Source organism: Botryllus schlosseri, chromosome 5, assembly GCF_051294905.1.
Source record: "Botryllus schlosseri isolate E-star chromosome 5, Bs_hap1, whole genome shotgun sequence".
In the NCBI taxonomy this organism is placed as follows: domain Eukaryota; kingdom Metazoa; phylum Chordata; class Ascidiacea; order Stolidobranchia; family Styelidae; genus Botryllus; species Botryllus schlosseri.
The window spans coordinates 14,332,689-14,346,893 of record NC_137240.1 but is presented as its reverse complement, the minus strand read 5'-3'; the positions used below and the strand labels follow the sequence as shown (position 1 = coordinate 14,346,893).

The 14,205-nt window shown below is 39.6% G+C and overlaps 1 protein-coding gene and 1 long non-coding RNA gene across 2 annotated transcripts in view; both read right to left on the bottom strand.

Annotated features, from left to right (window-relative positions):
* Positions 1-615: 615 nt before the first annotated feature.
* Positions 616-14,205, bottom strand: part of LOC145439153 (uncharacterized) — a 110,717-nt gene continuing 97,127 nt past the window's right edge. Inside the window, exon 2 of the long non-coding RNA XR_013915105.1 lies at positions 616-4,514. This is a non-coding gene — a long non-coding RNA (uncharacterized LOC145439153). The remainder of the gene's footprint in view (positions 4,515-14,205) is intronic.
* LOC145439129 (SPARC-related modular calcium-binding protein 2-like) lies at positions 7,838-13,374 on the bottom strand. The gene is made up of 2 exons (XM_080316607.1): positions 9,089-13,374; positions 7,838-8,757 (listed from the first exon to the last, which is right to left on the bottom strand). The coding sequence occupies exon 1, from the start codon at positions 12,370-12,372 to the stop codon at positions 10,765-10,767; it is 1,608 nt and encodes a 535-aa protein (XP_080172733.1). The 5' UTR covers positions 12,373-13,374; the 3' UTR covers positions 7,838-8,757; positions 9,089-10,764.

The following is a 14,205-nucleotide window of genomic DNA, read 5'->3' as shown; positions in this document are numbered from 1 at the left end:
TAAATACAGGGTGCCAACTTTTGTCACATTTTGTGTTTGTCTGATAATATAATATCCATAAGCCATTATAATGCCGGCCTAATCGTCCAGATTTTATTGACAATCTAAATATTATCACACCTTATAACAACTGTCAGTCGGTATAACCACCTGTTTCCTTTAGAAACTGTTTCGACGCTGCAAGTGTAGTCGGAATACGTTGGATCCATCTGATCATCGCAAACAACACTCGGTCGAACACTTCTGCTCGCCATTTTTCGATTTTCCTGTATAAACCTTCCATGAGTCACAAATACACCTTTGTGAATTCAACGTCGGTGACGTAACTGGAAAGCCGATGGAATTGTTACATCTCGCGTATCTCGGATAGTTTAACAAAAACTCATACGTAGCCTATACACTAAAGTGATTCTAACCCGTTTTTTAAAAATATTTTTGCTACTGGGAACAAGGGATTTAAATCGTTAAAAACCTGGGTTTTTGTGAACTATTTCAATGCATAATATGCGTACGTTCCTTTTATTACCATGCAGCAGTTGGTATCACTGTTGGTAAAGTGTATAACAGCGGCCTAAAAATGTGCCCCTTCGCGGTTTTGCGTGAGCTGCATTCGGATTTTGAATTTTTGTTTTGTTTTTGTTTTGATTTTGTTTATTATAATAAATTAAGGTGGCTTTTCCACAATATTCATTGGATATAATTGTATTGGATTTATTGTAGTGTCTATTTTTGTTTTACTTGATATTAGGCTATGCAATAATGCATATTGCTTAATCCTTTTAATATTGCTATTGGCGTATAATCTAAACCAATCAACTAAACAATTAAATGCGTAAATTGTGAATCGCGTCGTTCTTTCAGTCTGGACCTGGTCCGTCCTCTGAAAACGTCGGCATCACAACTAGGAAGTATTGTATTTCGATAATATAATAATATACTCAGTTCATAGTGCGATACAGGGAACAGGTTGGTATAGCTTGGTATATGTCATTCTAACAAATATGATATGGCGAGATAGCGCGGTGGTTGCGCAGTGGCTGCAACACCAATGGGTGCGGGTTCGAGTCCGCCCGAGGTCGACTTCAGAATTCTGATACCGAAGTGTTGTAGGTTTACCTATAGGCTCCTCCTCGCCACCTCATCCGCGTAAGCGGTGTCTTACAAAAATCCTATAGGTGGGCCGTGCTATAAGTCGGCAGCAGTTACGGAAAACAATGAACAATATCGGCTGGTGTAAATGACCATAGTCGACAAACACCATGAATACAACGAACAAACAAACAAATATGATATGATGATTAGTCAATCCTTTTTTAAATAATGATTAATATGATATGGTATGCTCTCTAGCTATATCAGAGGGGTCGCCAACTCAAAACGGGTCGCGAGCCACTTTTCAAATCTCGGGGAGGCCGCAAGCCGCAAGAATTCATTTTCACGATAAAATAGGCCACACAGTTTTACGACCACGTTTTTAAAACTTTACGGCAGTATACAGCGCTGTGGACAGCGGGCATATAGCTACCTGAAAAGAATTAAGATTTTATTAAATAAACACAAATACAGCAAAAATATCATGATCATCACTTTCATTATATTTTGAACTATGAGCTACACACCTGACAGTATTGTCAGCGACCAAAGAATCGATATCGGCGTTAGCTAGACTCGGTGTTTGCTGTAAAACCATCTCCTCGCAAAGCTAATTTGGACAACGGGAATACTTCTAAAATGAAATCAATTTCGGCGTTTCGAAATACTTTACTGAGTGTTATTCCGAAATCTCAAATCTGTTCGCGGACCGCAAAATATGATGTCGCGGGTCACATGCGGCCCGCGGGCCGCGTGTTTGTGACCCCTGGCCTATATATAATAAATCAGAGAATAATAGAACAAGCGTATAATTGTGTTTGGATTCGTATTTCGACGTCGTATATATGTCTATGGTTCTACGAAGACCTAGGACGTGAAACATTCTAATAAAGGTTTTGCTGATCGTTAACCTTCGGTAAAATCTCATCATATAGTTTGAACTTCACGAAAGATGCATTACCGATCAGTGTTATATAGGCTTGAACATAGAGAATGGAATGGGGACTGGCATGTGGCCAGGACATTTCATAGTATTGTTTAGTCAAACCGACGAATGATCGGAAATTAAAAGAAAAAACCGAGTTTCAATACCCAACCACGAATTGGAAATATTAATATGTACTGTTCACCGCCAGTCGACCGCAACCATATCATTAAGTGGTATAATATGCATCCGCCTGGTTTTTATTAGAAGCTCTGTCGTGTGGGAACAAGCTGCCTAATGATCAGTTTCGAGGATATACAATATATATTAGGCCTACACATCATAACCGATCGTTAACTTATCGCCTAACATAAACCTAATAGTATTGATTTTGAATAGCTCGAGTAATTTATTTTGAATACACATGTGATAGACTTGCATGTAAAACAAACATGTTTAATACATGTTTTTATTGTTTTGTTTTTCTAATCATGACGTCACGAATCTTTAATTGTGACGACACAGTGCATTGGTATTTACAATTTAAAATATAGGGAAATATGGCTCCTTCGACGAAACGGGCTTCCGACCACTGTTATAAACAGACCAAAAATATCTAACCGGGACCAAATCGTTATGCAGGATTTTTACGGTCGGTGGTCATCATCATCAGAACACCCATTCCGTACCAATTATATAGATATCTACTTGCTATAACTGTCGAACCAGTGACGATTTGGAGGGTTCCAGCCAATCCATGTCGCATGCGTCGACCATATTAGGTACAAATCATCCCTTGGCTCATACTACATGTTTTTCGAAAGTATTTACACAATTTTGGCATAATTGTGCAATGTTTCGGAAAAAACACAATTTTGTTAAAAATATTTATTGAAAACATGTTTTAAACAAAGTGTTTTAAAACACTGTTGGTTTAAAATGAAACCTTACCTGCAATAATGTCACTAAGTCAAAATAAATATTAGAATGATCTACGCATGGTCGTTTCGATATTATGCAATTTGTTCATTGCACGGTTTTGCGTCTTGAGCGGATGAAAATATATCGCTTATTTATAGTTTACATGCAACCACAAAAAGTCTTGTAAAAGGGGGACAAACAGATCATCCGTCAGTTTTTTAGGCGCGTAATCTCGAATACAATTTAGGGACTCAAAGATCGTCAGCAATGCAACAGCTTCAAAATCTACTCTCCCGTCATAGATTGGATGAAGGCAATGTGATCCAAGTATCGTGGGTAATGTGGTTATGATCGATTATAGTATGCGCTCGACAACATAGGATTTATGATGTCATATTTTTATTATAGAACTTTGTTTACCAAAACTACCAAGTCGTCTCGGCACCCTCCTATCTTTTCTTTATATCGCAATCGTGTCGTGTATTGATTCGGTAAATTTTTAATAAAATGATGATGCTTATGATGTTGTGGTGGTAGCCTACGTCGTGTGCAGTGGCGCACGCAGGGAGACTGTGGTTCGAAATCGAAACTCCGTCCTCCTGATATGCCAATTCTATTTCCAACATTTATAAGATTATTTGTAATTAAAAAGTTGGTATCACGCTGTTGCGTTACGACCGAACAATATGATGAAATTTTTCAAGGTGAAATCAAGCATTTTTGAACTGGTATCTGAATGGGATATTAGAAGTCACACTTATTGGCAATGAATATTCATTATAATTAGGGCAAGTTTTTCACATGTCAAAAAAGTCAAAATTAGGTCAAAATTGTAGCGCTAGGTCAAAAATGTCAACATTGTAAAGAAAGTTAAAAATATTTTACAACCCGCATTTCGTTTGTTTCGTAGATTTTGCACTGTCGGGGAACTTATAATTTGGCATTTTACAGCTTGTAGCCTATTTTATAGGCCTAGCGTTGTAGACGGCCCATTGTTTGGTCATTGTGAATCATAAACTTTCAAATAAAACAAATAGGTTGACAGGGTGTTATGCTCAACGTACCGCAAAATCCTAACTGAAGCAAGAATGCGTGGGCATTGCATGGTTCTTATATCAAGAAGCGCATTATGAAAAATTGTGATGTAGACACCAGAGATGAGCATGGATTAGGATTAGGTTTTGAAAAAACAGGATTTGTGAAATTTTGTCGGATTTGGATTGGATTTGGATTAGACATTTTTTTCGGAACGGATTAGGATTTGGATTGGATTTACATATTTTCTGGGAGATTGAAATGTCGTGTGGCGAATGGCGACAAACTTTATGCAGATCAGTTATTAATGTACTTATGGTTACTAAGTTATCTTGAATCAAGCGAATCGTTGGTTGTGAAAGAAAATTTTCGAATCCCTCCATTGCATAAATTAGTATTTTTTCTGAATTTCCAGTTGGAATCGGATTAGGATTGGACATGGACTTGAATATGAAAAAGTTATGGATTAGGATTTGGATTTGGATTTGAAGGTTCGGATTTGGATTGGATTAGGACATAGAAATTTCAAATCCGCTCATCTCTGGTAGACACCATTGTCAGAATGAAGCAACAGGGGTGTGTCACCAGCAGTGTACGCACAAGCACAACTTCAGTGTTGTCAGCCAACAACTGCTATACTGTTGAACGTCCTTTCTCTATTCTTGGCAAGCTACAGACACTTTCTACTAGAGGTCGACCGATTATCGACATGGCCGATTATCGAGGCCGATATTTGGAGCTTTCCCGATTATCGATATCGGCCTATGAAGGCCGATATCGCGGCCGATATTTGATATTTAAAAAACATTTCGGAAATTCAATGCTCCGTGTTTTCAATCTCAAGAAATTGACGACGCAAAGGGCGATATATGACAGATTTACCCTTGCAGGACGAGTTTAGCTGGGTGAGCATGCAGAGAAACTATGCTTCCTGCATTACAATCTATCTTTTCTGAACTGATCTGCAATTATGTATCATATTTTGCTTTTTGGGTTATCCCAAATTTCATCGAATGTGCACAATTAAGAGATAATTCTTTTCAATTTCAGTTTTTTCGTTTGTTGTTCAGCTTTCTGTGGCATGAACAAGTGCCATCTTGCCTAATGTATAATCTTTTTGGTGAAATTGTTCTCTGCTTAGTCCATATTAATATCGGCCTATGATATCGGTATCGGCCTTGTGAGTGGCCGATATATCGGTATCGGTATCGGCCTGTAAAAATCAATATCGGTCGACCTCTACTTTCTACCCGAAAATGTAGGAATGTATCTTTCGTTGTTGTACCACAACAACAGATTTTAATACCATAATACGTGATATAACTATACTGGAATTCTTCATGGGGCCAGATTTCGTTAAAATCAAGTTTTTTCATGAAAAAAATTTGTCAGCTTTTGAGTCAAAAAAGTTTTTTCAGGTCGAACTACTTCGTAAGGACAGACAGTTCGAACCAGAAATGAAGATAAGTAGTGGAATTCTAACATTATGTGGGAAAACACCTAATTTGCAGACGTTAAGTCAAAATTTAGTCAAAAGTAGTTTTTTTACGGTAAAAAATGTCAAATTTTTGATTTTCTTAGATCAAAAATTTCCGTTTTTTAGGTGAAAAATTGCCCTAATTCTAATGTTTTTGCTTTGTTTGAAATTCATATTTTACAAGTTTTATTCTTCTAACACTGATGCACAGTCCATTTTGTTCACCAACAGTGTATAGAAATATGTCAGATGCGTATTGTGATACATTTTCGTTTTTTGACTCATCATAAATTTTGGGTTCAGCGAAGGCTTACAGATTAGCGTAAGTGTTAAGCAGGGATATTAAGAATCACTGCAAGAAAGATGGCGAGATGGCGTCGTGGTATTATCCATAGGCATAGCTGCAACAAATGGGTTGCGGGTCCGAGTCCGATCGAGGTCGACTCCTGTATTCCTATACCTAAGTGTTGGAGAGAGAGAGATATGATATTCTTTTTCGCCTGCACCATCGAGATGCTTTGACGACGGAGTTGCGATACGGTCGTGAGGTAACTTTATAGTCTACTTTGCTACTGGCCATGGGGCGTGCGGAAAGCCTACTGGCTGCATTGCCTCAACATATTGCGTGGTCAAAGCAAAGCACAATTTAATTAATGCAGTGATATATTGAGTCAAAATCAATATTCAACATACGTTTTATCGCGATAGTCAAAATGATGACATGGCTTCGGCAACAATTGCACGATAACTATTAATCATTTAACGGCGGTAGATGTCATGTACAATGTACAGTACCAGTAATTTGCACAATACAGTCAACTGCTATTAATCTTGTTGGACTATTGAAGTACGACGGGCAATAGTGCATGCGAAGAGTGCAACAAGAAACCGTTAATGGTAGTACAAACTATTTCAATGTTGTGATAAGCGCGAACGTGACATAACTATTGAGTAAATCGGCCACATATAACATCAAGTTTTGAACTGTCTTTCTTCACAAGAATGCACCTCTTACACCAAATTAGATCAATACTTGATAAATGAACTCATCATACACCGCAATATATTTAAATTTGAGCGCGGCAAATTAAGAGGATTACTATATGTATAGATGAATTCCAGCGGCATCCTGGCAGCATGAGACGAGAAATGCGATCCCCCATAGGAAATTTATCTATTGATCTAAGAAAATACCTCAAATCAACTCAGCAAGAAAATCCGTAACGAGTCATTTTATGAACCTATATTTTGGAAGCGCGAAAACCGTCGGTTTATATTCATCAAGAAAGTTTAAACTTCTCAAATGCCCGCCGTCGTTTTCAAGACCACCTATAAGACCTTTATAAGACATATAACGCATATTATCGTGGATTTTAAATCGTGAATGTTTTATGGAACAATTCAAGATTTTCATTATTACTTCTAATTTGAAATTGTTTCAATTGTTAGACTGGCAATTATACAACGTAGACAATCTACACATGTATTTAGTACACATGCTTGTCGAATTGGTGAATATAACAATATATTGTTGAAACTGGGACAGGCAAGCTTATTAAGAGGGTGTAAAATAGCTGAGAACGAATTGCCGATACTTAATTCTTCCAACGCTGTTGAGATAGCAGCTGAAGTATGTAATCACCCCATTCCCAAGCACGACCTGTTGATTACTGTTCGTGTAAAAATTCTGACACCTGAATCCACAGATTATTACGCGAACGCTCAACGGCAGAGATACGAAGACGAAGGCTGAAATCGATTGAAAAGAAGGGATTGACTCTAATTTCGGTACCCCGTTATACCTTAGGGTTAGAGTGTCTGCTGTCTCCAGAATTATGTCGTCGTCATGTTACATACCTCACACGATACTAAAAGAATCCAACGTTTAGACGATACAATGGTCCCTGCCCGTGACTTGTGGTATTCTGACAATTATTATGTTGAACAGTTATAATCATTTTTCATGATTCGTCGCTCCCGAAATGAAGAGTTGTAAACCTTGCGACGAACACAAGTCGCCGTAAATTCTGATTAGCATTTAGAGCGCTCTTTCTCCCAAATAAGATCAACCCAATATATTTATTTCCCAGGCTGTCATATGGCTTTAATTGCACGTTTCATCAATAGTAATTAGTTCGACCAAACTTTGCCTTTAAGTAGCGCGTATCCTGTTGTCTTTAATGGCATGAAAAGATTCACACGGATAGAGAAACGGCGGCCTGTGTTTAGTACGAATTTGTTCTTTTGATCCAAAGCGCGATAGTTGTGTGGCGTTGTTATTACGAAAAAAGCATAAAACACCACAACAGCTTACTGCTGCACCATATCGCGACGCTTAGTCGCTCACTCTTGAGTAGTCTGCGGAAACATACGCCAGTACACGAGTACACCTTCCTCTTTTAGCAAGATGTCTTTATATTGATGAAAAGCAAGCGACACAAAATATATCAAAACGACAATGCATATTCAAAAAGATGAGAGTATAAACTAAAAAAAAATATAATAAGGTAACCTAAATAAGAAAAAATGAAGAAAGAACAACAAACAAACGTTTCTGGGAAACTTCACAAATAAACGGCTTAACTTTGAAGCATATTTAGACCGATTCTTCAAGTTATATCCGATAAGCCATAAATAACTGGCAATTAGAAACATTGCAAATAAAAATAGCCTACTAATACTAATATAAAAAAAATATATTTCGTCAAAGCTCTGTAGCCTGCGCACGGTACGAGCCAAATACATTATGAAAAGATAATAAATTATACATAACATTGAGTAATTATTATCGGAAAAGACGCAAACCTTGGAGAAAGTTGTATATTGTTGAGCATGCAAAGACGCGGTCTCTTGGTTGTTATGTACGGCCGTACGCGCCAACACGAGTTGAATCACCAAGAAATTCAGTAATGAATTTTCCCTACTAACGCCACATAATATACATTCAAGGTACTCGAAATACTGTCCTTGTGACGACATCTATTCAGTGTATCTCGGCACCTGTTTAGCAAGGCGATAGCTAATTATTCGGTTATTGTGCTCGGTTTTGTTCATTATATCAGCAAAATTTCTGACCAAGACGAATATGTAGTACGTTTGAACAATTCTCAAAACTTAGATAGCAAACTAATGTCTATCACGCTGCGCGAGGCAACTGCGCGAAACGAAGAAACACAAATTTGCAATATACTCTTCCCGATATAGTGCAACTCGTCTACCCTATACTACAGAATATTCACTTGGCAGATGTTCATTGTTCGTGCAATCAAACTATCGACTTCCCATTCTCAGATATGCGTCGTCGTAGCTACATGGGGAACACTTTGTGCTGAAGCTGCAGGTTACATAGCATAATTTCAATCCAGTTTCACGAGCATAAAAGCGCACTTTACTATTTTAGCGCATCATATTCATATATAATGCCGCTGCGTTCAACATACAATCATCACTCATAATTTCTAGGCGTCGACAATCGACAGGAAATAAATTGTCGCAATATCACGAAATGATTACAAGATTAAAGCTAAATAGCGGTATACGACCCGCGTTGATAGAACCGGCGTTGTGCCAAATATAAATAAGGTGTTGTGGACGCACAATGACTGATGCATTATAAGCAGGACTGGGTGATTAATGGCCTTATGTAACATATTTTTGGATGCTGAGGTACTGCTAACCAAGGTTTCGAGTAGCAATGAATGATACAAATAAGTATTGCAACTACACTTCTCGTTGATACATACTACTCTTGGTGTGGAGGCAGACTACTCGAATCGTTGTGTCCAGCCCTACTTATGCAAAGATTAACGTGACTTTCGTTTCATGATATTTTTACCTCGAATGCTGTAGCGTCACAAATCACAATGTTTAGGCAACATAATTATCATTGCTGTGCTGGTGTGTAGGCCTCGAGTTAGAGACTGATTTGAGTTCTCATGGAAACACTTTAGATGGGTTATTCATGCTGCAATGCTATCACAAACAGTGGGTCTTGTAGCCGTCGACGTACTGCGTGGTAGTTCACACACACCCGGTTACACACCTCGTAGTCAAAAAAGTCAACTTTCACCTAGACTAAACAGCCGACGCCACCGGTAATGTATTTGCATCAGGTCAGTTCAAGTTCCCACTACTTTTAGAGATCAATTTTCACAAAACCTATATGGTATTCAACTGCAACAATCCAATATATGGAGCACTATCGCAGAAGTGTTGCCGCAACACTGTTGCGTGCAGTATACATACGGAGGAATTTCATATATGAAACTGAGATAATCGCCGGTGAGTTGAACATTCCTTTCCATTCGAACACAAATGTATACCGGTGCATTGCGCAAGTATTTTATAACGAACGCTTAGGTTTATGGGATCCCATTACTCTTTCCCAGCTTGTCCAGCAATAGGACCAGTTATTAGTAGCAACAACCACAACAACACGAGTCACATCGTTTTACTTTTTCGATGGCTAACTGATTTTATCATAGCCGAGATATTGATGCTTTCGAATCACACATGTGTGATCCGGGAACGCTTGTGTATATATACTCTGCCGGCCTTGTTGGTGTATATTTACATATTGGTCGTTCACATCAATTGATCAAGACCACGCTTTACGGCATCTCTCTATCTAGTGTCGGTTCTAATAATGGTGAACGTCATTTACCAATTAATGTATCTACTGCAATATTTGAAAAGTGGTTAAATGCGTGTCTCCAGGCTTTGGGGAAATTTTATACTCTGTACGGGAGACTTTTAAACGGAAAATCGGGTGGGCTCCTTTGAATAGTGTCGAATCACATATTGATAGCGTTCGTAAATGATTGAATAATTTCGCAAGTGGTAGTTCAAAATATGCAAAGGCTAATTGAGTCCAGTTCAATTGTGCACGAGTATATTTCAGATATACTACTTACATATGATAACGGTGTGATGCTAACTTTCCGTCGTCAGTTACGCGAAAGCCAATTCCAAGCCTTCTCGGTGTTTGAGTAAGCTATATTTGTCATGGATAGATCGCTTCCTTACGTGGGACATTAAGAAAGTCAAAATGTAACCGTCTACGTTTTTCAAGCGAAGTACACACACAGGTTCGTTCGTGTCGCTCCTCGGACCATTAATTTGTGCGGCCAGTAGACGCGGTTTCCTGGCAACAGCGCACTTTCATGGCAGGCATGTAGTGTAGATGTTGCCATTGAACTGTCGCGACTCGCTAAGACTTTACAGAGAATTGGGAAATTTTTTCATTCCACGTTCATCGCCATATATATTGAAGAAATGAAAAATATTCCTCATTCGTCCGCCCTCGTCTTTTCTGTTAGGCGTTGAAAGCGACATCTGTCGATTTCAGTCGGTCTATTGAATTTCGTGCGTCGGAATACTGATGCAGTCGCTCCGGCCTTCTTACCTCCAGGCAGCCGATAAACTCTTCCGTTGAAATTTTCGAGTCGTTGTTTCTGTCGCAATGTTGCGTGAACTTGCGAAGGCATTTCTTAGGAACATTTGACTTGAGTAACAGTTTTTTAAAGGCTTTACTCTCCTTCCTCCCCAAAGCGTTGTCTCTGTTTTCGTCGAGGTACGAGAAAAACCACCTCGCGGCCCTTTCCTTCACAGGACCGTTATCTCCTTCTTCGCTGATTCTGTTTGCTGCCATTTCTTGAATCAAAACCCGCTGTACCATGCTCAGGAATTTGTTCTTACGCCGACTAGGACACCCCGCTATAGGATGCGGTACATACGGCGATGCCTCAGCTATTTGACAATTAGGAGAACCCGCCGATGTATGCACTGCGGTGGCTGGAACTGGCACGCCCGTTTGTCTGTCGACACAATAACAATACGACCCGTGACATTGAATTTGTCGCCAAAACCTGTTACCGGGACCTTCGCAATCCGGTATGTTTACGTTCTTTTTGCTCCCTTTCAACAGCTCTTGTCTTTCGTAGGAACACGTTTCTGGTATAAAGCTAGGAGACGTGCCTTGCCTGTTTGAATGAGTCCGATTTCGCGGCATTGCCAAGCCATGAGGAAAGCGGTTGGATACTCGCGGGCTTTCCAGATGCGGCCGCACTGTGGTTGCAAGATCAGATGAAGAACTATCCCATTCTTTCATGTTTGGTATCGCCCCTAAACATAATCCAAATTCGGAAAGTGAAATCAATTTGTTTTCATTGAAATCGCAAAACTTCCAAAAGGTCTTGATGCACGAGCGAGGAAGCTTTTTACGGTAACGTTTCAAGAGCTTCTTCAATTCTCTTGCGCTTAGACTGGAATCGCCGTTGAAGTCCATATCCTGATGCTTTCTCCGGATGGCCAGACCAATCTCTGGTCGCGACATATGGTTGCCATCGTTACTTATTAACTTTTTCAGCTTCAGCGCGAAAGATGCCTTATCGGCTTCTGTGTTGCAGCGACGCCTTTTCGATCTCTTCGGCCTGCCGCAAGATGATGGCGCTCCTATAGCAAATGTAGAATCCTTTACCATTTTGCCGACCGCGGTGACGCACCAGCAATACCCGAAATACAAGTTACATTGAGTAGGAGAATACGATCCGTCTTTCTTGCATGATGGGACATTGACAAACTGTTCCAAATTCGCTACTCGCTGTACTACCAGACTGTGGTTACGTTCTTTGTGGCACCGTACTGAGCTTGGGCATTTTCCCGCAGTCACGTTCAAGTACGGGTCATGACATTGCGCTCGTCTTACACGGCACAATGAGTCTAGCGTTCTGCCGTTACTGGCGCAGAAGTACTGTTTTGGGGAACCTCGACAATTCCCCGCGCACGCTACGCTACCATCCCAGAGAATCCCAGCACCCTTGCTCGTAGGATCAGCTCTCAAATACTGAGAGGGCTTAGCGGCGGATTCAGTGACCGTCCAGAAAGTGAAACATATCGCTACTAATGCGGTAATCAATTTCATTTCGTACGCCGTTGATCTCCGGAACAAACAGACTAACCTTATGAATAAATATTACAGCGCTGAATTACAATTCTATTCTAAATGATAATATCAAATTGAGGGGTGCAGGACTATTCGTATCCCAGATGTGACTATATTTTCTCTACATGGATAATGAGGTACTCAGAAAAGATATTATCTCAAATTCTAACATGCTATCGGCGCGGCGTTGTTGATATGTTTACACACGACATTAGCGCTACCGACACTTGAGGCATATCATAGCTTTCAATCAAACGAATAGGATTAACTGCTTGGAATCTTCCAATATCGTGAGAAAATTCACCTGAAATAGTGGGCTGCGGAAAATGAGCACTTAATATTCCTTTCGCAATGAATACCTAAGCTGATTGACGAAGCCGCTTCACAATATCATTATCTGACGTCCCATGAACGGTATGCAAGTATTAAGCATGATTTCTTACGAGAAATAGTCGGCATTTTTGTCATGCAGGTCTATTTCTTTTTCTGGATTTGATTTACCTCGGGCGGTAGTTAGTTTTATGCCAAAAATGTTACGAGCTGTGTACTATTCGCATGCTAATCATCTGCGCAACAGAAGCGTTCTTCCTACAATAACCGGTGAGTCTACATAACAAAGATTCTGAACAGACTTTTTCATTCGCTATTACAGAGTGAGTTCCAGTTATATCGCAACACTAGCGAATCCCTTCAAGATTCTTTATTAGATTTCCAGGCTATGGAATTAGGTTATCTGGAAAGAAGTAGCCAATATCTTCTAAAATCAATTATGAAAATATTTAGGTCTCATATGGCGTAATTGTGACATATGGCACGAATGCTGCTCTTTTACGAAGTTTACAAATGACGATTCTATCACCGCGATTTCACTTCGTAAGAAACCGGTATCCTTGAATTTGTAAAGTTTACAAGCTACCTTCCTCTTGACTTTCTGCATCTATTCGTCACTGTTTTCAGTGCCATGTTTCTTAGCACATCCATGGCGATTGACTGAACTTGGTTTTGTATTGCGATACCGTGATATTTTGATAATATCGCCACCTAAATCTCAAAGCACCTGTGTTCGCAGGTGCTTCGCGTATACTAGAATGTCAACTATGCCTTTTACTTCGCGTATCTCGGGGTACCGTGCCTTTTTCGTCTGGGCGGCGGTATATTTATGTGTTTATTGTGGAACATCAAACAAGGCAGACTTCATCAATAACACTGTTCCGCCTGAGCTGGTGCTGTACCTCTTATCCAGGACCCACTTCAGATGGTCTTAGTAAACTTCCTCCACTCCGTGGTTTGAGTACCGTAAATCATAAGCCTCGTAGACGTCTATAACAGCTGTTGGACCGCTTCTAATCTCCCCGTGTCGTTTATTATTTTAGGTACAATACTATTCTCCTAAAATATTCGTTTGTACAGATGCATCAACATTTGTACAAAATCATGTCGTGGGTCACTGACGCCGTCATTCCATAATGCAAGATTGTCGCGGTGATAGGGACATGTAGATGCAAATGGCGTCGGAATATGCTTTTACAGACATTCTCCAATTTCAGTTCGTAAGAGGAAAATGGTTTTATTTCGATTCAGTATTTTTAACAAGTAGCATGTTTCTGTATGCTTATTAGTTATACATGTAATTGATGCGAAATTGATTTCAACGCTGTATTACCAGGTGTTTATAGAGAAGATATATACTTACAACTCTGGGAAGACCAGTCTATCGCAAGTTTTAGTGGTTTTACAATAAACGGTTTAATGAAACAGGTGCACGACCATTGAAAGTGGGTGACTTGAAGAAACTCTTTTCATAGGGTTTCA